Source organism: Ranitomeya imitator, chromosome 5, assembly GCF_032444005.1.
Source record: "Ranitomeya imitator isolate aRanImi1 chromosome 5, aRanImi1.pri, whole genome shotgun sequence".
NCBI classification, from domain to species: domain Eukaryota; kingdom Metazoa; phylum Chordata; class Amphibia; order Anura; family Dendrobatidae; genus Ranitomeya; species Ranitomeya imitator.
In genome coordinates this window covers 367718157-367744097 of record NC_091286.1, presented here as the reverse complement: position 1 = coordinate 367744097, position 25941 = coordinate 367718157, and the positions used below count along the sequence as shown (strand labels likewise).

Here is a 25941-nt window from a genome sequence, read left to right as displayed (position 1 = left end):
ACATCTATCTATCTCATATCTATCAATCTATATCTATCTATCTATCTATCTATCTATCTATCTATCTATCTATCTATCACCTATCTATCTATCTATCTATCTACAGTATCTATCTATCTCATATCTATCTATCTATCTATCTATCTATCTATCTATCTATCTATCTATCTATCCTATATCTATCATCTATCTATCTACAGTATCTATCTCTTATCTATCTATCTATCTATCTTATCTGTATTTACCTATTTTGAATTTAGCTATCTATCCCATGTCTATCTATCTATCTATCTATCTATCTATCTATCTATCTATCTATCTATCTATCTATCTATCTCTATCACCTATCTATCTATCTATCTATCTATCTATCTATCTATCTATCTATCTATCTATCTATCTATCTATCTATCTACAGTATCTATCTATCTCATATCTATCTATCTATCTATCTATCTATCTATCTATCTATCTATCTATCTATCTATCTATCTATCTATCTATCTATCCTATATCTATCATCTATCTATCTACAGTATCTATCTCTTATCTATCTATCTATCTATCTATCTATCTATCTATCTATCTATCTTATCTGTATTTACCTATTTTGAATTTAGCTATCTATCCCATGTCTATCTATCTATCTATCTATCTATCTATCTATCCCATGTCTCTCTAACTATTCAATGTCTATCTATCTATCTATCTATCTATCTATCTATCTATCTATCTGAGTCGCCCGCCAGGGCCGTGGGGTACTCGGCACCGGGTCCGGTACTCACAGGGGGATGTCACGGTGGCAGCGACCCGGTCCATGGCCCTGGGCACCCAAGTAAAAGGGAAAGTTTTTAAAGGGGCTTTAGGAATAAAGTTTGTTTGTGACACCACCTGTGGTACTCGGTCAGTGAGGACTGATGCTGCTTAGAGGGATCCTCTGGGGTGATGTTATGGCAGCTAGATTACATAACTTCCCACAGGTGAAGTATGTCCCCAGGGCTCCCGGTGTATAGGTGAGGATGGTGAACGGTGCAGTAAAGAATGAGGACACAGATGTGCAGTCTCTTTACCTGGCTTACTGTAGGCTTCAGGCAACCGCAGTCCAGGGCACCAGATCACAGGTACAGGCAGGGTCCAGCCGGCTTAGAAGCAAATCCAGAGTTCCCCTTTACCAGGTGGAGTTAAAAGCCTTCCTCTAGCGCGGTGGTGTTGTAGTCCCCTACTGCCTACGGTTTCTGATAAGGTCCTCACAGTTCTTCTCTGTCCCCCATATAGGATAGGACACAAACCCGTATGACAGGTGACTCAAGCCTTTTTACAGGATCTCTATCATGACCCGGGCTTTACACGTCACTGTGCCTCCTGGGTATTGAGGCGGATAGGTAACTTGCAGTTCAGCTGTCCTGCCGGTCTCTGCTGTAAGTCGTAGAGTCCCTTACAACCTCGGTAGTCCAGCTACCGGTTATCTGCGCTTCAGAGGGAGGCAGCTCATTCGCAGCTGGTCTCTCCTGTGCTTCGCTCTCCTTCACGCTCACTGAATGATGTTCTTTCCTTCTGTATGTCTCTTTCGCCAGGGGCTGTAGTACTTCAGACTACTGAGCCCCTTCAGACCTTCTGACACTCTATGTTGGTCTGCCCTCTTCTCTGTAACTCACTTTCTGACCGGAACTGACTTTCCCTCCAAACCACAATATATATAGGGGAGTCACTTAGGAATAGGATCAGAAGCTCCCCCTTGTGGCCTGGAGTGTGAACATGTTGTGTGCATTGTGATTACCTGATAAAGAGATATCCTTCATCGCTTCCAAGCGTAACATCACTTTCCCCGTGAGGAAAGCAATGTCGCTGTGATGACCAGGACCCTGGGGCGCCACATATCTATCCCATGTCTATGTATATATCTATGTATGTATGTATCTATCTATCCCATATATTTATCTACCTATCTATCTATCCATCACATATCTATCTCTTTATCTATCTATCTATCTATCTATCTATCTATCTATCTATCTCCCATATATATCTATTTATCTATCTATATAACAATCTATCTAATCTATCTATCTATCTATCTAACAACAAGTTATAACATTTAAGCAACTGACATAGTCAGGTTATGTGTTGTAAAAAGGAAAATGGGTAAATATCAGAGATGAGCAGAACTGACAAGATTCATTTTCACAAAATTGCCTACAAAAAAATGGAAAATTCAACTCTCATTCAAATTTATTTTCCATGAATTGAATGTGTCTTATTATGCTCTGGGGTCTGTAGAGATACCAAATAAATATAAACTTAACATGCAGAAAAAAATAAAAACAATACTCACTTTGCCATCAATGATTGCTGTCCCTCATAAGGTCTTTGATGCCACTGTATGGCGAAACCTCGGCATCTTCATACTAGGCCTAGACTTTCGTCTTTAACTAGGCTGTCATGTGCAGAGATGTCTCAGGTCTGGTCATGGTGGAAGTCCCAACCCTGACTGCCCTTCATAAGGTCATGGTACATGTCCTGATGTTGGAGTGCAGTGGCAAAAAGGAAAGGCAGCAAAGACCATATGGAAGAGAGTGCAAAGAGGTGAGTGGTGAGGTATTTAAAAAAATAATTAAATTAAACTTTAGTTTGCCATCTATGTTTGGCCAATTTGTCTGCCATCATTCAGCTGCCATCTTGCTAAATTTGCGCTGAGTTCATTACAAATAAAAATTAGCATTTCAAATTTTTTAGAATATTTGTAAAATTTGAGTACCGTATATACTCAAGTATAAGCCAAGATTTTCAGCCCATTTTTTTGGGCTGAAAGTCCCCCTCTCGGCTTATACTCGAGTCATACCCGGGGGTCGGCAGGTGAGGGGGAGCGAGGGCTCTCTAATTATACTCACCTACTGCTGGCACGGTCCCTGCAGTCCCTGCTTCTTCCAGCGCTGCAGATTCTTCCTGTACTGAGCGGTCACGTGGTACCACTCATTACAGTAATGAATATGCGGCTCCACCTCCCGTAGAGGTGGAGCCGCATATTCATTACTGCAATGAGCTGTAACCATGACTGCTCAATGCAGGAAGAAGATGCAGCGGTGGAAGAAGCAGGGAATGCAGGGACCGCGCCAGGAGCAGGTAAGTATACAGGGAGCGCTGCGCGATATTCACCTGTCCTCGTTCCGGTGCGGCTCAGTCTCCAGCGTCCTCTGGCTGTGATGCTCAGGTCAGAGGGCGCGGTGATGTGGTCAGTGTGTGCCCTCTGGTGAGCGTCAGTGCTGAGGACGGAGCCGCACGAGGAGCAGGTAAATATTGAAAGCGCCGGCGTTCTAAGCGAAGAGAGGTGAGCATGTGATTTTTTTTTTTTATTGCAGCAGCAGCATTATATATTGCACAGCTTTATATGGAGCATATATGGGGCAATAATCAACGGTATGGAGCATTATATGTGGCACAGCTTTATATGGAGCATCTATGGGGCAATAATCAACGGTATGGTGCATTATATATGGCACAGCTTTATATGGAGCATCTATGGGGCAATAATGAATGGTGCAGAGCATTATATGTGGCACAGCTTTACATGGAGCATCTATGGGGCCATAATGAACGGTGCAAAGCATTATATATGGCACAGCTTTATATGGAGCATCTATGGGGCAATAATCAATGGTATGGAGCATTATATATGGCACAGCTTTATATGGAGCATCTATGGGGCCATAATGAACGGTGCAGAGCATTATATGTGGCACAGCTTTATATGGATCATCTATGGGGCAATAATCAATGGTATGGAGCATTATATATGGCACAGCTTTATATGGAGCATCTATGGGGCAATAATGAATGGTGCAGAGCATTATATGTGGCACAGCTTTATATGGAGCATCTATGGGGCCATAATGAATGGTGCAGAGCATTATATATGGCACAGCTTTATATGGAGCATCTATGGGGCCATAATGAACGGTGCAGAGCATTATATGTGGCACAGCTTTATATGGAGCATCTTATGGGGCAATAATGAACTGTATGGAGCATTATTTGTGGCACAGCTTTATATGGAGCATCTATGGGGCAATAATGAACAGTATGGAGCATTATATATGGCACAGCTTTATATGGAGCATCTATGGGACAATAATGAATGATATGGAGCATTATATGTGGCACAGCTTTATATGGAGCATCTATGGGGCAATAATGAACGGTATGGAGCATCTATTTTTATTTTTGAAATTCACCTATAGCTGCTGCATTTCCTACCCTAGGCTTATGCTCGAGTCAATAAGTTTTCCCAGTTTTTTGTGGCAAAATTAGGGGGGTCGGCTTATACTTGGGTCGGCTTATACTCGAGTATATACGGGTAAATTTCAATTCCACTGAAATAAATTCACCCAATGCCAGTAAATTCCCAAATTATATGACTAGACCAGTAAATCAGAGCATCTGTATTATTTACCAGAAGTGGTCCAATAAATACAATTGCTGAGTTTCTATGAATTCATTGATACCAACAGTACAGTGCACAGTTTGTGGCTGTAAGTGCACCACGGCACTTTTATTGACAGCCTTCTCCACATAGATACTTTAATCAAAGTGTCAGAGCATGCTAAATAGTGATTGAAAACTGGCAGACCTCAGGAGGAATACAGTTAATTTTCTCACCCATGCTTTCAGTAAGGCCGGGGTCACACTAGCATAGAATACGGATGAGTGCTATGCGAGAAAACATCGCATAGCGCTCGGACCGGTGTTAATCTATGGGGCAGCTCACATAAAGTTTTTTTTATCTGGTGTATTCAGCGTGCAAGTGAAATTCCAGCATGCTGCCATTGTACGCATATGTCGCCCAAGTTTCGCCAATGCAAGTCTATGGGTGTGAGAAAAAATCGGACACCACATGGACCATCAGTGTGACTTGTGAGAAATACACAACCATTTTCCTCATTTCAGCCCATTGAGCCATTAAATTCATTGGGGAAAAGCAGTGAGAAATGTAAAACTCTACGCATGTCATACGGATGTCATACGAATGTCATACGGATACATAGATGCGAGGAAATTGCATCATCGCATTGCAAGTGTGATGCCCCTGGGTCCTGGTGGTCACAGTGGCATTGCTTTCCTCATGGGGAGAGTGATGTCAAGCTTGGAAGCAATGGAAGATTCCTCTCAACAGGTAATTAGCGCATTCAACACCGTTCTGACTTCAGGCCAGAAGGGGAGCTCTACACCCGGCTTCAGGGGAGCTGCTCTCTCTGGTCGGGAGGAGGAGTTAGTTGCTAGGCATTTGCTAGGCAGTTTGGAAGAGTTAGACTGTTGATGCCAGACAGCAGACTGGAGCAGTCTGAGGCAGAAGGACGGGTAAGGGGCCATACAGCTTGAAGTGCTGTAGCTCCTAGATAGCGAGATACAGAAGGAAGAACAGCCCTTAGCTAACGTGTCGGCGAACGAAGCACAGGAGAGTGACAACAAGGGAGAATAGCAGTGATTGGGCTACCTCCCTGATAGAGTGCAGATATCGGTAACCGGAAGACCGAGGTTGTGTCATACTCTAGGAGGCACTGCAGAAACCAGTAGGACAGCTAGACTACACATAACCTGTCTGCCCTAAGACCCAGGAGACACAGTGACATATAGAGCCCGGGTCATGATAGAGACCCTGTAAAAAGTCTCGTGTCTCCTGTCATACGGGTTTGTGTCCCACTTCAATAAAGGACATATATAACTGAGATGACCTTGCCAAGAAGCCATAGGCAGTAAGCAACTACATCACAGTGCTAGAAGGGAGGCTTTTAACTCCACCTGGTAAAGCTGAGCTCTGAACTTGCTTCCAAGCCAGCCGGACCCTGCCTGTACCTGTGATCTGGTGCCCTGGACTGTGGCTGCCTGCTACCATCAGTAAACCAGGTAAAAAGACTGCACAACTGCGTGCTTCATTCTTTACTGCACTACTCACCATCTTCCATCTATTCACCGGGAGCCCTGGGGACCTACTTCCCCTGTGGGAAGTTATACCATCTGGCTGCCATAACATCACCCCAGAGGACCCCTTTAAGCAGCGTTGGTCACCTCTGACCGAATACCACAGGTAGCGTCACAAACTTTCTTTATTTAAAAAACCCCTTTAAAAAGACCTTCCCTTTAACATGGGCATCCAGGGCCTTGGACTGGGTCGTTGCCGCCGTGACACATTCCTTTAAGTACCGGACCAGGTACCGAGTACCCCACGGCCCTGGCGGGCTTTCCACAAACACATTACCCACAGATGACCATACGGAGAACATTTGTGCTTCTCTCAGCTGAGAAAATCGGACCGATTTTTGATGCGTTAATTGTGGCGCCGGCATACAGCATTGGAATACTATTAACCTTTAGATAGAAGACAGATAAAGGGACTCTGTCCATACAGAATGACTGTTCAAACCAAGTGCAGGTGCTGTGTGCTTTATGGTGGGGGCAAACATTATATATATATATATACACCTTCCCACCTGCTTGTTTTACATCTATCTCCACTCTTTTCTGGCTCTATTAGTCCAAGCAGCAGGAGCATTCATTCCGTGCTGACAGAGTCCCTTTAAGTGAATAGGGATAGGCTTCAATAATGGACATTACACATAGATGAGCATAGTAGTTTCCATGTAAAACAATATATACCGTATATACTTGTGTGTAAGCCGAGATTTTCAGCACATTTGTTTTGGGCTGAAAACGCCCCTCTCGGCTTATGCACGAGTCATTGCTGGTGGGGGGAGGGGGGATGGGGGAGCAGAAGACATCATATTCACCCTCCTGGTGTCATCGCTGCATATCAGTCCCTGCATCTCGGGCATCGGCATCTCTCTTCCTGTGTTCCTTCCTGTGCTGAGCAGTCATGTGGTACTGCTCATTAAAGTAATGAATATGCATGCATCTCCACTCCCATAGGCGTGGAGCGCATATTCATTACTTTAATGAGTGGTATCACTGACTGCTCAGCACAGGAAGGAAGTCAGGAAGAGAGATGCAGGCGCCCAAGATGCAGGGACTGATATGCAGCGCCAGGAGGGTGAGTAGGATTGGGAAGGGTGAGCAATGCGATATTCACCTATCCCCGTTCCACCGCCGCGCTGTGTCTTCCGGGCCCTCTGGTTGTGACGTTCAGGTCAGAGGGTGCGATGACTTGGTTAGTGCGTGCCCTCTGCCTGAACAGTCACTGCAGAGAGACGGCGATGCTAAGGAGTAGCAGGCAGTGACAAGAGGTCAGTATGTCTTTTTTTTTTTATTGCAGCAGCAGCATTATATGGGGCATATTTTAATATGGAGCATCTTATGGGGCCATCATTATCCTTTGTGCAGCATTATATGGAGCATATTTTTGTATGGAGCATCTTATGGGCCATCATTAACCTTTGTGCAGCATTGTATGGGGCATATTTTTGTATGGAGCATCTTATGGGGCCATCATTATCCTTTGTGCAGCTTTATATGGGGCAAATTTTTGTATGGAGCGTCTTATGAGGCCATCTTTAACCTTTGTGCAGCATTATATGGAGCATATTTTTGTATGGAGCATCTTATGGGACCATCATTATCCTTTGTGCAGCATTATATGGGGCGTATTTTTGTATGGAGCATCTTATGAGGCCATCATTAACCTTTGTGCAGCATTATATGGGGCATATTTTTGTACGGAGCATCTTATGGGGCCATCATTAACCTTTTTGCAGCATTATATGGGGCATATTTTTGTATGGAGCATCTTATGGGGCCATCAATATCCTTTGTGGAGCATTATATGGGGCATAATTTTGTATGGAGCATCTTATGAGGCCATCATTAACCTTTGTGCAGCATTATATAGGGCATATTTTTGTATGGAGCATCTTATGGGGCCATCATTAACCTTTGTGCAGCATTATATGGGGCATAATTTAATATGGAGCATCTTATGGGGCCATCCTTAACCTTTGTGCAGCATTATATGGGGCATAATTTTGTATGGAGCATCTTATAGGACCATTATTATCCTTTGTGCAGCATTATATGAGGCATATATTGTATGGAGCATTTTATGGAGCCATCATTAACCTTTGTTCAGCATTATATGGGGCATATTTTAATATGGAGCATATTATGAGGCCATCATTAACCTTTATGGAGCATTATGTGGGGCATATTTTTGTATGGAGCATCTTATGGGGCATCATTAACATTTATGGATCATTAGATGGGGCATATTTTTGTATGAAGCATGTTGTGGGGTCATCATTAACCTTTATGCAGTATTATGTGGGGCATATTTTTGTATGGAGCATCTTATGGGGCCCATCATGTACTTTATGGAGCATTATATGGGGCGTATTTTGTATGGAGCATCTTACAGGGCTCTAGATTCTATATTGATATTCAAAAACATTTAGCCTACTGATGTCTCAATTAATTTTACTTTTATTGGTATCTATTTTTATTTTTGAAATTTACCAGTAGCTGCTGCATTTCCCACCCTAGGCTGATACTCAAGTCAATAAGTTTTCCCAGTTTTTTGTGACAAAATTAGGGATCTCGGCTTATACTTGGGTCGGCTTATATTCGAGTATGTACGGTATATATACATTAATCCCTTTTGCAGGAACAATTATTTCTGATCTGACTGTTAAATATAAATAGCCAATATGACTTTTTCTTTTGCCAAACTCTAATTTGAGTATACGGATGACAATATCTATATATTGTATATACAGTACACACCAAAAGTTTGGACACACCTTCTCATTTAAAGATTTTTCTGTATTTTCATGACTACGAAAATTGTACATTCACACTGAAGGCATCAAAACTATGAATTAACACATGTGGAATTATATACTTAACAAAAAAGTGTGAAACAACTGAAATTATGTCTTATATTCTAGGTTCTTCAAAGTAGCCACCTTTTGCTTTGATGACTGCTTTGCACACTCTTGGCATTGTCTTGATGAGCTTCAAGAGGTAGTCACCCGGAATGGTTTTCACTTCACAGGTGTGCCCTGTCAGGTTTAATAAGTAGGATTTCTTGCCTTATAAATGGTGTTGGGACCATCAGTTGTGTTGAGCAGAAGTCTGGTGGATACACAGCTGATAGTCTTACTGAATAGACTGTTAGAATTTGTATTATGGCAAGAAAAAAGCAGCTAAGTAAAGAAAAACGAGTGGCCATCATTACTTTAAGAAATGAAGGTCAGTCAATCCGAAAAATTGGGAAAACTTTGAAAGTTTCCCTGTCCCCAAGTGCAGTGGCAAAAACCATCAAGCGCTACAAAGAAACTGGCTCACATGAGGACCGCCCCAGGAAAGGAAGACCAAGAGTCGCCTCTGCTTCTGAGGATAAGTTTATCTGAGTCACCAGCCTCAGAAATCGCAGGTTAACAGCAGCTCAGATTAGAGACCAGATCAATGCCACACAGAGTTCTAGCAGCAGACAAATCTCTACAACAACAGTTAAGAGGAGACTTTGTGCAGCAGGCCTTCATGGTAAAATAGCTGCTAGGAAACCACTGCTAAGGACAGGCAACAAGCAGAAGAGACTTGTTTGGGCTAAAGAACACAAGGAATGGACATTAGTGGAAATCTGTGCTTTGGTCTGATGAGTCAAAATTTGAGATCTTTGGTTCCAACCACCGTGTCTTTGTGTGACGCAGAAAAGGTGAACGGATGGACTCTACATGCCTGGTTCCCACCGTGAAGCATGGAGGAGGAGGTGTGATGGTGTGGGGGTGATTTGCTGCTGGCACTGTTGGGGATTTATTCAAAATTGAAGGCATACTGAACCAGCATGGCTACCACAGCATCTTGCAGGGGCATGCTACTCCATCCGGTTTGCGTTTAGTTCGACCATCATTTATTTTTCAACAGGACAGTGACCACAAACACACCTCCAGGCTGTGTAAGGGCTATTTGACCAAGAAGGAGAGTAATGGGGTGCTACGCCAGATGACCTGGCCTCCACAGTCACCAGACCTGAACACAATCAAGATGGTTTGGGGTGAGCTGGACTGCAGAGTGAAGGCAAAAGAGCCAACAAGTGCTAAGCATCTCTGGGAACGCCTTCAAGATTGCTGGAAGACCATTCCCGGTGACTACCTCTTGAAGCTCATCAAGAGAATGCCAAGAGTGTGCAAAGCAGTCATCAAAGCAAAAGGTGGCTACTTTGAAGAACCTAGAATATAAGACATAATTTCAGTTGTTTCACACTTTTTTGTTAAGTATATAATTCCACATATGTTAAATCATAGTTTTGATGCCTTCAGTGTGAATGTACAATTTTCATAGTCATGAAAATACAGAAAAATCTTTAAATGAGAAGGTATGTCCAAACTTTTGGTCTGTACTGTATATACTCGTATTATATCTTACACGACAAGTATAATCACGTATATTTACAAGATGTGTGCGTCCAGAATCAGGATTACTGGCTTTACTTCCCAGCATTTCTCTACATTTCTCAGCATCTAAAATAAAGTAGGTGTTAAACACAATTCACACCTCCTTTATTTTCTTCTAAAATTGCCTTAATTGCATGTTTATGTTGGCTAAAAATACTTCCCATTTTGCTTACAAGCAGGAGTCTTGTAGACTTGATTTAACTTTGCTATATTTCCATGAGAAAATAAATAGGAAAAATTAGGCCATAACGATTGCTTTGCCTTGCTCGAGATAAAAATGAGCTCACGCTTCCTGGCTTCTCTATATTCTCTGTCTGGAGGTGCATGTGTTCACATCATAATTCAAGCAGCTTTGATGCCCTCTTATCCTACGCTTTGGGTAATGTAGGATTTTAACACTGCATTATTACACTGTTTTATGATACCTATTTGTCCGGAAGAGAAGTGAATCCTTTATACGTTTTGTACTTTTTATTGGACCAGTGTGAAAATTATTCATAGGTGTTGTTGCTTGGTCCATAAATCTGGAATCTCAAGATACGGTATCAGAAAATAAGACTTTTGCTGCAATTATATTTTGCTTCCGATTGCTGTTCTTAAAAGTTTATTGTGAAATAAACAGGTAGGGGGATAATTAAAACCGTCACTCAGGCTTCACTAACAATACCGAAAAAAGGGTGAACAATGGATGCTTAAATTATAGAAGGTGACACAAAAGTGGCAGATTTATTACGCGCCTTGTAAATGTAAAATTATCTCTAGTTGTTCTGTGTAATGTCATGCAGGTTATTCTGTAAAGGTCTTTTTTTTCTAGGGCGAGCCAGGACCAATGGGACTGCCAGGACTTGAAGGTTTCCCAGGGGAGAAGGTATGGGAAACATATTCTTGTGCTACTGTATTATTTGTCTTGACTGTTTCTTGCAGTTGTGAAGTGACACATTTCTTTAATGCCTTATTCTAGTGGTTACTCTTCCCATTTGCATAGTCACTGATGCAGATATACTGTAGTTTCTATCATAAACAATATTATAAAAACAGTCAAATCAATTTTCAGCTAAAAATTTAAGGAACGCTGTCACCAGGTTTTTGCTATTTCATCTGTTAGAAGCAATATGTAAGGGTAGAGACCCTGATTTGAGCAATGTGTCACTTACAGAGCTGCTGGTTGTAGTATTGATAAAATCACTGTTTTATCTGCTGCATATCTAGCAGTTCTCTGAATGCTGAGCCCTGTATAAGCCTACTCCCAGGACTGATTGGCAGCTTTTTACCATTGTACAGTGCACGAGAAAAGCAGCCAATCAGTGGTGGGGGCAGGATTATAAAGAGCTCATGAATATCGAGGACTACCTGACTGCAGGTTTACTAGTCCTCTTGTGATAATCTCCTGCTGATAAAACACTGATTATAGCAAAACTACAGCAAGAATCCAGATACATACCTGGAATAAGTGTCTCTACATTATTCTGCAAGTAGTTTAGATGGCAGTAACTAATTTCTGTATTTTCATCATCATATTACACCCTCATATGGTCTACACATGTCAACTAGCTGCAACTCATGATGACCCTATTACCGACAGATGGATAGGTACAAATATACATGAGAGTGAATGGATCATTATATTATGGATAAGTGTGAACACTAGATTTAAGAGATTTTGACAAAAGTGAAATATTAACTAATAAGGCTGAACCTAAACAGAAATCCTGTTAACAAGAAGTTATCAAATGTCCAAATGATGTGTGATAGCAGCTAGACAACTTGTAGACTGGCGAGAACCCAAGAATCGTCAAAATGGAGAACTTTTGTCCCGTTTTAATGGACTGTCAGTGCGCATAATTGAATGCAGCTCCAATCACTCTCTTTGGGACGCCCAGAATTAGCCGAGTATACTTCTAATTACAAAAATACTTTTTTAAGAACTTGCAAAAACTTAGTTGATGTAAATATTAACTCACTGCTTTTATGTCTAAATCTGTAATTGCAAAGTTGACATATCCTTTAGATATTTTATTAGTCATCCACTGCCTACATATCTGAAGAAAAGCATATTCATTGATGATTGTCACATTCAATTTGCTAAGCAATTCCTAACAATTATATACAACAATTATGATAAAAAGCAAATAAAATGTAATAAAGATTTTACAACTGTTAGCTGCCAAACTTTACAGAGAGCGGTTAATCTCAAAGCAAGGCCACTGAACAATTTCTCCCAAACAGAGCACTGAACCAAAAATGATAAAACCTTCAAGAAGTTCTGTCAGATGAGATTAGAATATCAGATAAGATAAAGCGCGAGAGCAACAGAATTATCACATCCAGTCAACATGTCTCATGAACTAATTGAAGAAGAGTTTGTATAAGTAAGTCAACCAGTAGTTGAATGTCTCCTGAGAGATGGTGGACAACACGGAAAATTACCATGGAAAAAGCAGTGCAGTTAGAAAAATGAAAAGCAGAATACAAAAATGTGCTGTGGTCTGATCAGGACCAGGTTTGGAATGATACACAGTGATGTAGAACGTATATTTAAGGCAAGGGCTCCATGGTGACACGTGTAGCATGAAGCTGAAATTGCTGTGACGCATGGCGACATCATATCTCATGATTGCCCATGGTGTTGCACTGTGACCCCCTGCGACAGTGACACAGAGATGCAAATGTTTCCAAATGTGCTGACGTTTCTGTCGCTGGTTGCAAGTCACACAAGATCGGTTAGCCATAACCTTCAATGCAAGTCACGAGACTGAGACATGCGTTCAACTTCTCTGCGATACTGTATGGCCATAGTTTCTACAGCAAAATCAGATCTGTAAAATAGTCGCGTGGCAGCAAGTCGCAGACAAGTAACACAAGATGTTTTTGACTTGTGTGAAATTGCTGTTGCGCCATGTGGCCCTAGCGTAAAAGGTTATCGACAATGTCCTCAAATAGGTAACAGTGCATAGACCTTATAAATACAAGAAACATTGCAATTTACTTGTTATATAAATTCCCATCTTAATCTAAACACATACACCTTATAGGTAGTATAGACAGTGACATGTGAAATCATGACTAAATGATAGATAGATAGATAGATAGATAGATAGATAGATAGATATGCAGCGCCCCAGAGACCAGGTCATTGCAGTATGGCACTCTGCCGCTAAAGGGGAGTAGCGGTACGTCTGATGGCACTACGGAGTTCTCCTGACCAAGTATCACCAGAACACATTACACTTCACACTCCGGCCATAGATAGATAAGGGATCGATCAGTGGTCCCCAACCTTTCTGACCTCGAGAGCAACATTCAGCTCTGCAAGAGGGTCGCAAGCCACATCCAGCTCCTGTCCCACCTCAAAGTAGTGGCAACCAAAGCCACCATTACGGGTATAATGATAACCAAAGCTTTTCCACACAAATCACCCTGAAGCAGTATACCAAGATCCAGGGGTCCCCACCAATCCCCTATTCAGCATTCTCCCATCACGCACTCCCAACACAGTCACATCCAACTTCAAGCACCTCCTCTGACCGGTAGTATCTTCTTCTCTCCAGCATACTATACTTAAATTATCTCTAAATCCCTAAGACCAGTAAATGTGCACCCAGATCTTCACTTCTCTGCAGGGCTACTCACAAACTTCATCATTTTGAGACGTGCTCTTTATACCAGTTTGCTAAATCTGGAGCTAATACACCATGCTGGCAGACAGCCACGAGCCACAATTCATGGGACCTCGTGTTGAATTTTCCATTTTTTTGCAGGTGATTTTGTGAAATTTAATCTTGTCAGTTCTGCTCATCTCTGATATTTACCCATTTTCCTTTTTACAACACATAACCTTACTATGTCAGTTGCTTAAATGCTATAAGTAACTTGTTGTTAGACAGATAATAGATAGATAGATAGATAGATAGATAGATATGAGATAGATAAATAGATAGATATGGGATAGATAGATAAATAGATAGATAGATAGATAGATAGATAGATAGATAGAGTGGGAAAAAAGTATTTAGTCAGTCACCAACTGTCCAAGTTCTTCCACTTAAAAAGATGAGAGAGGCCTGTAATTAACATCATAGGTAGACGACAACTATAAGAATGAAAATGAGAAAACAAATCCAGAAAATCACCATGTCTGATTTGGCAAAATTTATTTTGCAAATTATGATGGAAAATAAGTATTTGGACATTAGCAAAAGTTCATCTCAATATTTTGTGATATGTCCTTTGTTGGCAATAACAGAGGTCAAACGTTTTCTGTTAGTTTTCACAAGGTTGGCACACACTGTTGGTAGTATGTTGGCCCATTTCTCCATGCAGATCTCCTCTAGAGCAGTGATGTTTTGGGCCTTTCGCTGGGCAACGTAGACTCTCAACTCCCTCTAAAGGTTTTCTATGGGGTTGAGATCTGGAGACTAGCTAGGCTACTCCAGGACCTTCATATGCTTCTTACGAAGCCACTCCTTCATTGCCCTGGTGGTGTGCTTGGGATCATTATCATGCTGAAAGACTCATCCATGTTTCATCTTCAGTGCCCTTGTTAATGGAAGGAAGTTTGCACTCAAAATCTCACGATACATGGCCCCATTCATTCTTTCATGTACACAGATCAGTCATCCTGGTCCCTTGGCAGAGAAAAAGCCTCAAAGCATGATGTTTCCACCCCCATGCTTCACAGTAGGTATGGTGTTCTTTGGATGCAACTCATCATTCTGTCTCCTCCAAACACCACGAGTTTTGTTTCTACCAAGCAGGTGTACTTTGGTTTCATCAGACCATATGACATGGCTTCACAAGGCCCATTCATACAATAAATAGACACAACAAACAAAAGGTGGAATTAATGGCCGTGTCATTTATTTTTGAGTTACTTAAATTTCATAACAAACATTTTGACCTTAAAATTAAACTCTTAAATTAACCGGAAGTTTAAAACACCTTATAAACCAATCCACCCATAAGGGCAATTTTCCACAAGCCAAGTCTCAAAGAGACATGGCCCCCCCACAACCAGACAGCCATTTTTCCACCATCGTTTGGAGATCTAGGTTAAAAATGTCCAATCCAATATCGGAAAGATGAATTAAGTCGTTCCTGTAGAGACCGGGTAAAAATCCTTCTAAGTCCACATGTCTGAAAGAAAAGCTGTTAATCAAAGGAAGAAACTTAGACATAACCCGATTAACCCTCTTCCGAATTTTCTCTAAAAAAACGAGTTCGACTCTATTCCAAAGCAACCTAGGAATGATCTCAGAAAAAACAAAAGAAGTAAACGGAGAAGATTGCTTAAAATAAATAAAATCCGATCTCAACAAAGCTAACAAGTCCAAGGTTTTGGTTTTCCCGAGATCATTACCGGCCAGATGAAAAACTACTAAATCTGGAGATGGAAATTTACAAAAGCATTTCTCAAATTCTGCTATAACATTGTACCACGACATGCCTCTCACACTGTGCCAGAAAACTTGAACCACCTCTTGACTGAAAGCAAGATTTTCAGAATAATAACGTTGTTTGGCTCTCTTCTGGGCCCAAAAAACATAGGAATGTCCTATAATCCAGATAATTTTGGCACCTGAAATAAAATCAAAATCAGTTATCATATAAATCGTGTCTAACATAAAGCTTAAATCTACCCGACTCCCATCTGCCCAGTTGCATAATCTGCGAATCCAAAAGGCCGGATCTCGACGCTTCAGTTGCTGCTCCTATCCGGAAAGAGTGAGACGTAATTCTTAAATGATTTTTACCTAATAACTGCAAACATTTTTTCAAAACCGCATTAAACTGAAAGATTGTCGCCGGTGTGCCGTCCAAATGAATAAATAATGGACCAGGAAGGCTTGGCCTAACTTGAAGCCAGCGGCTGGCGTTGGCCACTGGACAAAAATTCTTATCTGGAATAGAATCAATCTTTAACCTAACGCCTCGCCCCAATTGATCTGTTTTAGATTTCCTAACAAACAAAAACAAGTGCGAGCTAAAAACCGACAGATCCGAAACCATTAGACCCGACGGATCAGCTTTTTTCGACGAAACTAATTCCCCGATACGCAATGCCCCGAAAAACGCCAGCGTAAATGCCGAAGAAAACAACAAACTTTCAGCCGAATCACTACATACTTTACGCAAGGATATACAAAGGTCTTCTAACAGTTGAAGGGAAATAGGGCGTCTAGAATCTGGTTTGAAACTGGTTCTTCTAAACCCCTTTAAAAATTGTTTCACAGGAAATAAGGCCGTCAACGGAACCTTACCCAATAATTTTAGAAAAAACGAGACCCCCGCAAAGGACTTAGCGACAGCCGAGTATGACAGACCCTTGTTACAAAGAAACTCCCCGAATCTCAAACCCGAAATAGGGCTGGAATTATTAAACTCAAAATTATGTAAATTACAGAAGCTAATCCATTGCTGCCATGCGGCTGAATAGTCAGCCCATGATCGCGCTGACAATGAATTTTCTATAAAATGAGGAATTAACTCAAAATCAAGTCTCAAACCTCTAGCGGGCAAAACGTTGGTTCCAGGTCTGCATTGGGCACCTGTTGGCGAAAAATTTGCCATTGTTGATTGGAAAGAGAATCCGTAATAAGACCTAAACAACTCGTCCCCAATTTAGCTTTCAACCAGATGTTTGACTTTAAGCATAACAGAACCAACTGCCTCAGGATTCTCATAGCCCATATATTTTTAGAGCACAAGGTGTTAATGCTGAGAACAACACCCTTGTTATTGGACAAAATCAGTATCCTACTATCTTTCATCAGATGACCCCACAAATATAAGCCAAGAAAAATAGAAAAAAGTTCTAAAACCATGGGATTCAAAACTGTTTTCATGCGTAACCAAGAATCAGGCCATTTGTGAGAAAACCAATGCGAAGAAAACAGGATTCCGCAGCCGCTATCAGAATTGGAAGAAAAAGCAAACGGAAGAGAATCTGCTAAAACAAACTCCGATTGCCAACAGGATTTGCCATTGAAGCCCAAAAGAAATGACCTCCAAACCCTAGCATCCTCTTTCAACTCTGAAGAGACTCGAATATGTGCCTCAGGGGATGAGAGCCCCATTGTGGAATTGTAGAGGCGTCTTGAAAAAACCCTGCCCATCGGAATAACACGCAAGGCAAAATTCAAGAGGCCCAAAAGAGATTGCAAGTCCTTTAAGGTTACCTTTTTTCTGGATAAGAATTTATCCAAGGCATCAATTAATTTAGAAATTTTTTCTTCAGGAAGTCTGCATTCCATTCTAACTGAATCCAAAGTAATGCCCAGAAATTCGATCACGTTCGACGGTTGGCAAGTCTTATCATGAGCTAATGGGACCCCAAACTGTTCACACATGAATATAAATCTATTTAGAGTGACTAAGCACAAATCAGAAAAGGGGGGCCCTACAAAAAGAAAATCATCTAAATAGTGTAAAATACCGGCGTTCCGAGTGTTCTGCTCCAAAACCCAGTGCAAAAACGATGAAAAACTTTCAAAATAAAAGCAAGATAACGAAAACCCCATAGGCAAACACATGTCGAAAAAATAAAGATCCTCAAAATGAAAGCCCAAAGAATTAAATCCCACCGGATGGACAGGAAGAAGTCTAAAAGCCGATTTGATGTCTGACTTAGCCATTAATGAAAACCTACCAAACTTCCTAAGCAAATCAATAGCCGCATCGAAGGACGAATAAGAAACGGAACACAGGGATTTATCTGCTTCGTCGTTCAGGGAAGAACCTACGGGGTATGATAGGTGATGAATCATGCGAAAACTGCCAGGGTCTTTCTTGGGAACAATCCCGAGAGGGGAAACCCGAAAATTTTCAAACGGAGGGGAAGAAAAGGGGCCCGCGATCCTACCCAAAGCTAATTCCTCCAAAATCTTTTTTCTAGCTACATCTAGATGACAATTTAAGGATGCCAAATTCTTAACCAGAACGCAACCAGGGCCCTTAAATTGAGGAACTTCAAAACCAAAAAGGAAACCATTAAACAAGAGTTTACTGGTCTCCTGATTTGGGTATATTTTTAACCACTGAAGCATTTCTAGAATTTTCACCGGAGTCCGAGCTTTTTGGAATTGGGTCCTAGGTGATGTTTGAGACAATTGCTTCCGAAAGCACTTGAACATCGGATGAGAGTTCCCGCAGAATGAGCACTCATGGCGAAATCTGCAAGAGCTACCCCATTTGCATTGAGACTCATTATAAGCAAAACACACTCCTTTCCTTGGAAAAACCGAAGCTGGTTGTTTGGTGGCATACTGCCTTTGGGGGAGCATAAGGTTTATCCATAACCCCACATCTTTAACCCCCCATTTAACATCAGGGTGTACCGCTAATTTCTGCCTAAAGGCCTCATCGTAATGGAGCCAAGCGAGGCCTCCAAAATTACGGTAAGCCTCTAAAATAATATCGACATGTTGGAATAATTTACTACACAACTCCGGAAATTTCTCCCCTAGGACTGCTGAATAGATGGAAAAGGCTTGAATCCAATTGTTAAATGATTTTGTTGAGCTACGTCTAGGGTCATCACTATCTGGTTTAACCTCCTTCTCTGATCTATTCAAGTGGTCCCTACGGGGAAGTAGCGAAAATAAATCCACATAATTCTTATTCCAAATGAGCTCCTTAATAGACGAGCTCAAATGGAAACCTAGAGGTGAAAGGTCGCAAGTAAGCGCCTCTTTAAAAGGGTTCAGCGGGAATGGGTTAACCTCATTGTTAATGGGTGCTATAACACTAGCAGGAGAGCTAAAAATATCCCCAACTGAATCCACTAATACATTTCTTATAATCTCCCTAAGCTGTTCAGGAGGGACAGACAGGGGCACATCAAAGTTCTCACCCCCTCTGGAAAGTCCTCCTCTGGGCCTCTGGTCCGCTGCAGAACCGACGCTCAAGCCCTGGCAGGCAGGCGAGCTCAGCTGTTGCAACGCTGGAGCGTTGTATCTTCGGTCGACGTCGGATTCAATCGTCTGGACGCCGGCCATCGTAGGAGGGAGCAGGTTGCTGGAAGAGGCTGCTGAGGGGGCCGCAGCCACTGAGCAGGGTAATGCCGCTGCAGCGCTTTTACGGCTGCGAGGAGCGGCAGCCCTGCCGGCGGCTCCAGACGACGACGCCGACCCCTCTTGACACCGGCGCTGACCCTCATGCACCGGACTCCGGGAAGTGACCGGGGAGGAGCGCCGAGACCTCTTGCGCACATCCGGTGCGCGGCTGCTGGGACCCGGAGATGGAAGGGGCGGAACAGACATCAATGGCGTTCTCCTTCTAGACCTGACAGGAGGAGTCGCCGCTGGGACGCTCTCCTGTAACGGCTGCTGCACTTCAGGGAACGGCTCTAAAACAGGGGGGACAGTAACCGGAGCCACCGGTGACGATTCCAAGGCAAGACAGCTTCTCAACCAGTCTGCCCCGTCCTCTCTGCCGGCTCGTGCCAGGAGTTGCTGCAAGAGGCTGTCCATCTTCTGTTTCTTCAGCTCCGACTGAGGTAAAAATTCAAACTGCTGGGCTTTTTATAACCTTCTAAAAAGCCCGCCAAAAAACCCAACGGCCAATAAAAAGCCGTTAATTCAAACTCCAAGCAAGCTGGATAAAACCAGTTCAAACCGCTCCTGGCACACTGCCAGAGCTAACTTTTACAAAACCACATTAACCCCTTCATAGCATTAAAACCATATTCTTCACATTTAGGGCCTGTCAAGCCATGAGACCCCCTCCTATAATTCTGCTATTATGGACGGGGGAGGACTTACATTCTCTCAATACTCTTCTGGATAATCCAAATGCTCTCTAGCAAACTTCAGACGGGCCCGGACATGTACTGGCTTAAGCAGTGGGACACGTCTGGCACTGCAGGATCTGAGTCCCTGGCAGAATAGTGTGTTACTGATGGTAGCCTTTGTTATAGTGGTCCCAGCTCTATTCAGGTCATTCACTAGGTCCCCCGTGTGGTTCTGGGATTTTTGCTCATCGTTCTTGTGATCATTTTGACCCCACGGGATGAGATCTTGCATGGAGCACTTGATCAAGGGAGATTATCAGTGGTCTTTTATGTCTTCCATTTTCTTATTATTGCTTCCAAAGTTGATTTCGTCACACCAAGCTGCTTGCCTACTGCAAATTTAGTCTTCCCAGCAGGGCTACAATTTTGTTTTTGGGGTCCTTCGACAGCTCTTTGGTCTTCGCCATAGTGGAGTTTGAAGAGTGACTGATTGAGGTTGTGGACAGGTATCTTTTATACTGATAACATGCTCAAACAGGTGCCATTACTACAGGTAATGAGTTGAAAACAGAGGAGTCTCTTAAAGAAGAAGTTACAGGTCTGTGAGTGCCAGAAATCTTGCATGTTTTTAGGTGACCAAATACTTATTTTCCACCATAATTTGCAAAATAAATCTTGCCAAATTGTGATTTTCTGGATTTGTTTTCTCATTTTAACTCTCATAGTTGTGGTAAAAAGAAAAAGATAGATAGACAGACAGATAGAAAAGTAAAAGGCACTAATACATATTCAGTATCAATAATCATGAACTGAAATAAGAATTGAAAATATAATCAGACATATTTTTTCCTGAGGCCATTCCCAAAGCTACATATTATGACCTGGGGGCTCCTAAAAGGCACAGACACCTACTTGTTTAATCCATTTTAATTTCCCTTGCACTCTCCAGAGCCTTTCTGCTACTGTCCAAGTCTACATTTTAATGGAGCGCATACATCGCAAGAGTACCTTTGACATGTTAAATTGATTCACAACTGCTTTCCTTCCCCTGAGGTTCACTTATCCTCATGCAATAATGTTTACATATGTGCAGAACAAAGACATAATAGAGGATTCAGACTGGATAGATTAGAAGTGTCAGCTGGATTAGCTAATGAATTATATTCTTGACTAAGCAATAACAAAATGTATAAGACAAACTGCTGTTCTTTGAGCCATAAATATATCATTTGTCTCTCTTGTTTCATAAATAAGGCATGCTCTGGATTGCTAAACTGAATTGTGTATATTATTTGTGTCCTAGGGAGATCGAGGACAAATTGGTCCTCCGGGAATTGCTGGGATACCAGTGAGTAGTTTTGGCATCTTTTACAATTCAATAGTGAGCAATGCAGAATACAAATATAAATTGCAATTACTGTATTTACGCTGCTATATTGAGCAAACTATGCATTGTTAAAATATATGTCTAGTCATTTTATTTTGTAGAGTTTGTGACCTTAAATTTACTTCACTCAGTTCCATAGAAACTGCCATCTGAACGCATCAGAGAGGCAGGAAATATGAAATATTTCATGTTATTTTATTAGCTTGGATTTGAATGTAATAGTCACACTTCAATATTCTAACATAACATATCCTCCAATATGCCTCCATTTTGTATATTAAAGTTTCCGTCAATATCTGAATGTCCAATATCTACACATTGTAATTAATTTTCAATATTGTAACAGCCTGATGCAATTCATTCTGTGTTTGTACAGTTAATGGGAAATTTAGTATTGATTTCTGGATTTATTGTTTTAGTATTTCAGTCACTAGCTATTTACATAGTAAGTGTTCATTTATTGAACTGAAATTAATCTTTGTTTCACTGCTGTGTTCTACAATGAGGATGTCAACATTCGATGGGCCTGGATAGTTCCTTTACATCATTGGCGTTTCTTCCTCTATGCCATCATTAGAACATTGCCTTCAGTCCTCCAAGTCATTCTTGTCTGACGACTCTTCTAGTCACATTTATATCCTATCATATCTCTTCACATCTTTGCTTTCTTAAATCACACGTTTAGCAATCATGTGTGCTAAAAATATTAAAACCTCTGCAAGATTTGGACAACCTTAGCTGGTCTTGGCTGATGCTGGACAGTTGGAGCGAATTAGTTAGATGCTGCGGTGAATCACAGCTGAGGCATCTAAACTGTCAGACAGAAAGGAGGCTGCTTCTGTCACCCCATTGCCCTCCTCCCCCAGTGGAGTACTGATGGTTGGTCATGCAAGTACTAAAAGTCTGAATATACTGTTCCTGTTATATGTAGCCACTGCAGCTAATCCAGAGCAACAACGCATTGGGCATAACTGAGGCCAGTAATTAGTTGCAAATATTTGTCCCAACTGGAAGAATAATTTAGAGACCAGCTGTGACGCTAGTTACATCTCACAGCAAAGCAGGGAGTCAGATTTGTCAAGGAGTCCAGGGTCAGAAGCCAGGACAGTATGTCATAAAAAGAAGGAAGAGACAAAAGCATAGTCAGGTAACATTCCGAGGTCAGAATACCAGGAGAGTAACGGATCACAGCAGAAGGGGCTAAACAGTCAGATGGTCAGAACAAAGTCCAAGGTCAGGCAACAAATGATCAAGCACACAGAACGCAAGGCACAGGTAGCTCAAACCTCACTTGTTGAATGTATGTCTGGCAGAGGTCTGGGAGAAGTAGCTCAGTTAAGTAGCATGGCAATTACCCAGGATAGTGAACACTTGGAGACATCCAACGCCTCCCAATCACAGATTGGATAGTTGAGTTGTCAATCAAAGCACTGACAGCTTCAGCACGCCCCTTTACTGGATTAAAAGGCTGAACTGTCAGCAACTGCATCCCAGACACACTGAAGGGTGGAACCGTGACACCAGCTTTATAAGAGAGGAGCGTCATATGTATTGGCATATGATTGATTTTTTTTTTAGCCTACTGCATGATTATTTAAAAAATCAAAAGTGGAAACCACCTTTAGAGTGAATGTATTGTCTAAAATTAACCCATTGTTTACATTTTTGTTTAGGTCTAAAATTAACTCGTTGTTTACATTGTTGCTTATGCTTCCATATTTGGTCTATAAAAATACAATCTATGTTATCTTTTCTCGCTAAAAGGTTGTTTTATCTGGGCATATGGATTTCATAGATTCTACTGCTTGAGATCCCGCTCTATGTGGAAAAGCAAGGAGTAGCTCCCATTATGAGAGACATAACAAAAACATGAATTATAGAATGACCAATTCATTTGAATAATAATGGAATATTACTACTTTTCCTATACCATAAGTGGATACTTGAAGTTTGCTACATCCAATCCTTAGGATTTTGAGCAGCCTGACCTAGGATGACATGTCAGATATATATTGAATGCACACTTTAGGCTATATATAGATTATTTGGTCTAGTGAACACTGCATTTTTATTTTATTATCAGAATGTGTCATAAGTGCATGAATTTGGTCTAGGACTGGAATAATTATTCCATTCAAGTCAATGAATATAATGCTTAGTATGGCACAATTGATCATTTAATAAAAGAAGCAATAGTCTTAGCAATATTGTAGCAATTTATTCGGTATATAAATTGTATTTTTTTTTGATGCTCTGCTATTTCATTCCGTTGGGCTTTGACTTGTTTATCCTGTTTACTGGGCGACAAGAGTTTGCTGTAAAAGCTTGTTTTGAAGATTTTCTAGTAGAGGTTCATAGGTTCTTTGCCGTTGACAAGCTTTGAAGAGTCAATTGTGGGTCATCTAGCAATCTATTTTGATTATTTGGTGTTTTGACAACTGCTACTCGAAAGCATATGTACTGTGCATGTGCTCATTATGTAGTCTTTCTGTTCAACTCTTACAAAAAAACTGGTGATAAATTTACAGTTTATAAAGTCAAAGTAAAAAGAAGCAAGCTGTGGCTTTTGATGGAGATTTCAGAGTGTCTGCTCTTATCAGGTTTATGTAGATGAAACTGAATCAGATTTTGTCATTATCTTTACCCCAAGGAAGCAGAGCAAAAGCAAACACAATAGTCTTCGAATTGCATCTTGTAGTAGAAACTGCAGTATTTTGTTTGTGCTTGTATGGCATGAAATGATGGATTAGAGGGTTGTAGTTGATAATTTATCAGTACCATGGGACAGTGTTACTACCTACAGTATGACCCAATATTATCAATACAATTGTTCATGTTATAGAGACTCTATCATCACAAAATGACCTATTGTTTAAGGGTATGTGCACACGTTGCGGATTCTCTGCGTATCCGCAGCGTTTTTTGCAGTGCAGAAACGCTGCAGATCCGCAATTGATTTACAGTACAATGTAAATCAATGAGAAAAAAATATGCTGTGCACACTTTGCGGAAAATCCTCTGCGGAAACGCTGTGGTTTAAAAGAAGTAGCATGTCACTCCTTCTTTGTGAATCTGCAGCCTTTTTGTACCCATTCCATTATAGAAAACCGCAGGGGTAAAATACGCAGCAAATCCGCAAGAAAACCGCCGCAAAAGCGCACAAAAAACGCAACACATCCGCAGGTGCGTTTTCTGCCAGGAGAGGCAGAATCCGCACCAGAAATTCCTAAGCCTAATCCGCAACGTGTGCACATAGCCTTAATCAGGTTTCGTGTTGAATATATTTTTTTACATTTTTGCAATTTCTTTTTTATATTACATATCACAATCTGTATTAAAAATAATTTCCAGAACTTGCAATTTTTACACTGGCCACTGGGTTTTTTCACACTCTTAAGGTACCTTCACACATAACGATATTGTTAACGATATCGTTGTTTTTTGTGACGTAGCAACGATATCGTTAATGAAATCGTTATGTGTGACAGCGACCAACGATCAGGCCCCTGCTGGGAGATCGTTGGTCGCTGAATAAAGTCCAGAACTTTATTTCGTCGCTGGACTCCTGCTGACATCGCTGGATCGGCGTGTGTGACACCGATCCAGCGATGTCTTCACTGGTGACCAGGGTAAACATCGGGTAACTAAGCGCAGGGCCGCGCTTAGTAACCCGATGTTTACCCTGGTTACCATGCTAAAAGAAAAAAAAACCAAACACTAGATACTTACCTACCGCTGTCTGTCCTCCAGCGCTCTGCTCTGCACTCCTCCTGTACTGGCTGTGAGCCGGAAAGCAGAGCGGTGACGTCACCGCTCTGCTTTCCGGCTCACAGCCAGTACAGGAGGAGAGCAGAGAAGCAGAGCGCAGCGCTGGAGGACAGACAGCGGTAGGTAAGTATCTAGTGTTTGGTTTTTTTTTGTTTTTTTTTAACTTTTGGCATGGTAACCAGGGTAAACATCGGGTTACTAAGCGCGGCCCTGCGCTTAGTTACCCGATGTTTACCCTGGTTACCGGCATCGTTGGTCGCTGGAGAGCGGTCTGTGTGACTGCTCTCTAGCGACCAAACAGCGACGCTGCAGCGATCCGGATCGTTGTCTATATCGCTGCAGCGTCGCTAAGTGTGAAGGGGCCTTAACTTCATATTGTTTCAGGAATCAACACATGTACGTAGCCAAAATGGTTGAATCCTAACTCATTCTTGTGTATTGAAGTACTTAGTGAGTCCATGCTGAGGTCATTGTGAAGGGAGATTGAGCAGAGGCAGGTGTGAAATCTCCTATTCTCAATAATGGATCCTTTGTTATTAGTAATTTTTTTTATCATTTGTAGCATGATTTTAAAATAAACAATACAATTTATGTTGTTAACTCTGCAAAGCTACATCATCGTTTTTACATGTTTCTCAGTAACTCTGCTGTGTGCTCTGGAGGAT

At 41.5% G+C, this 25941-nt stretch overlaps 1 protein-coding gene across 1 annotated transcript in view; it reads left to right on the top strand.

Moving 5' to 3' along the window:
* Positions 1-25941, top strand: part of COL19A1 (collagen type XIX alpha 1 chain) — a 1728692-nt gene that overhangs the window by 1537027 nt on the left and 165724 nt on the right. Inside the window, exons 42-43 of the mRNA XM_069726653.1 lie at positions 11209-11262; positions 21425-21469. Coding sequence (XP_069582754.1) covers positions 11209-11262; positions 21425-21469 — 99 coding nt within the window. The remainder of the gene's footprint in view (positions 1-11208; positions 11263-21424; positions 21470-25941) is intronic.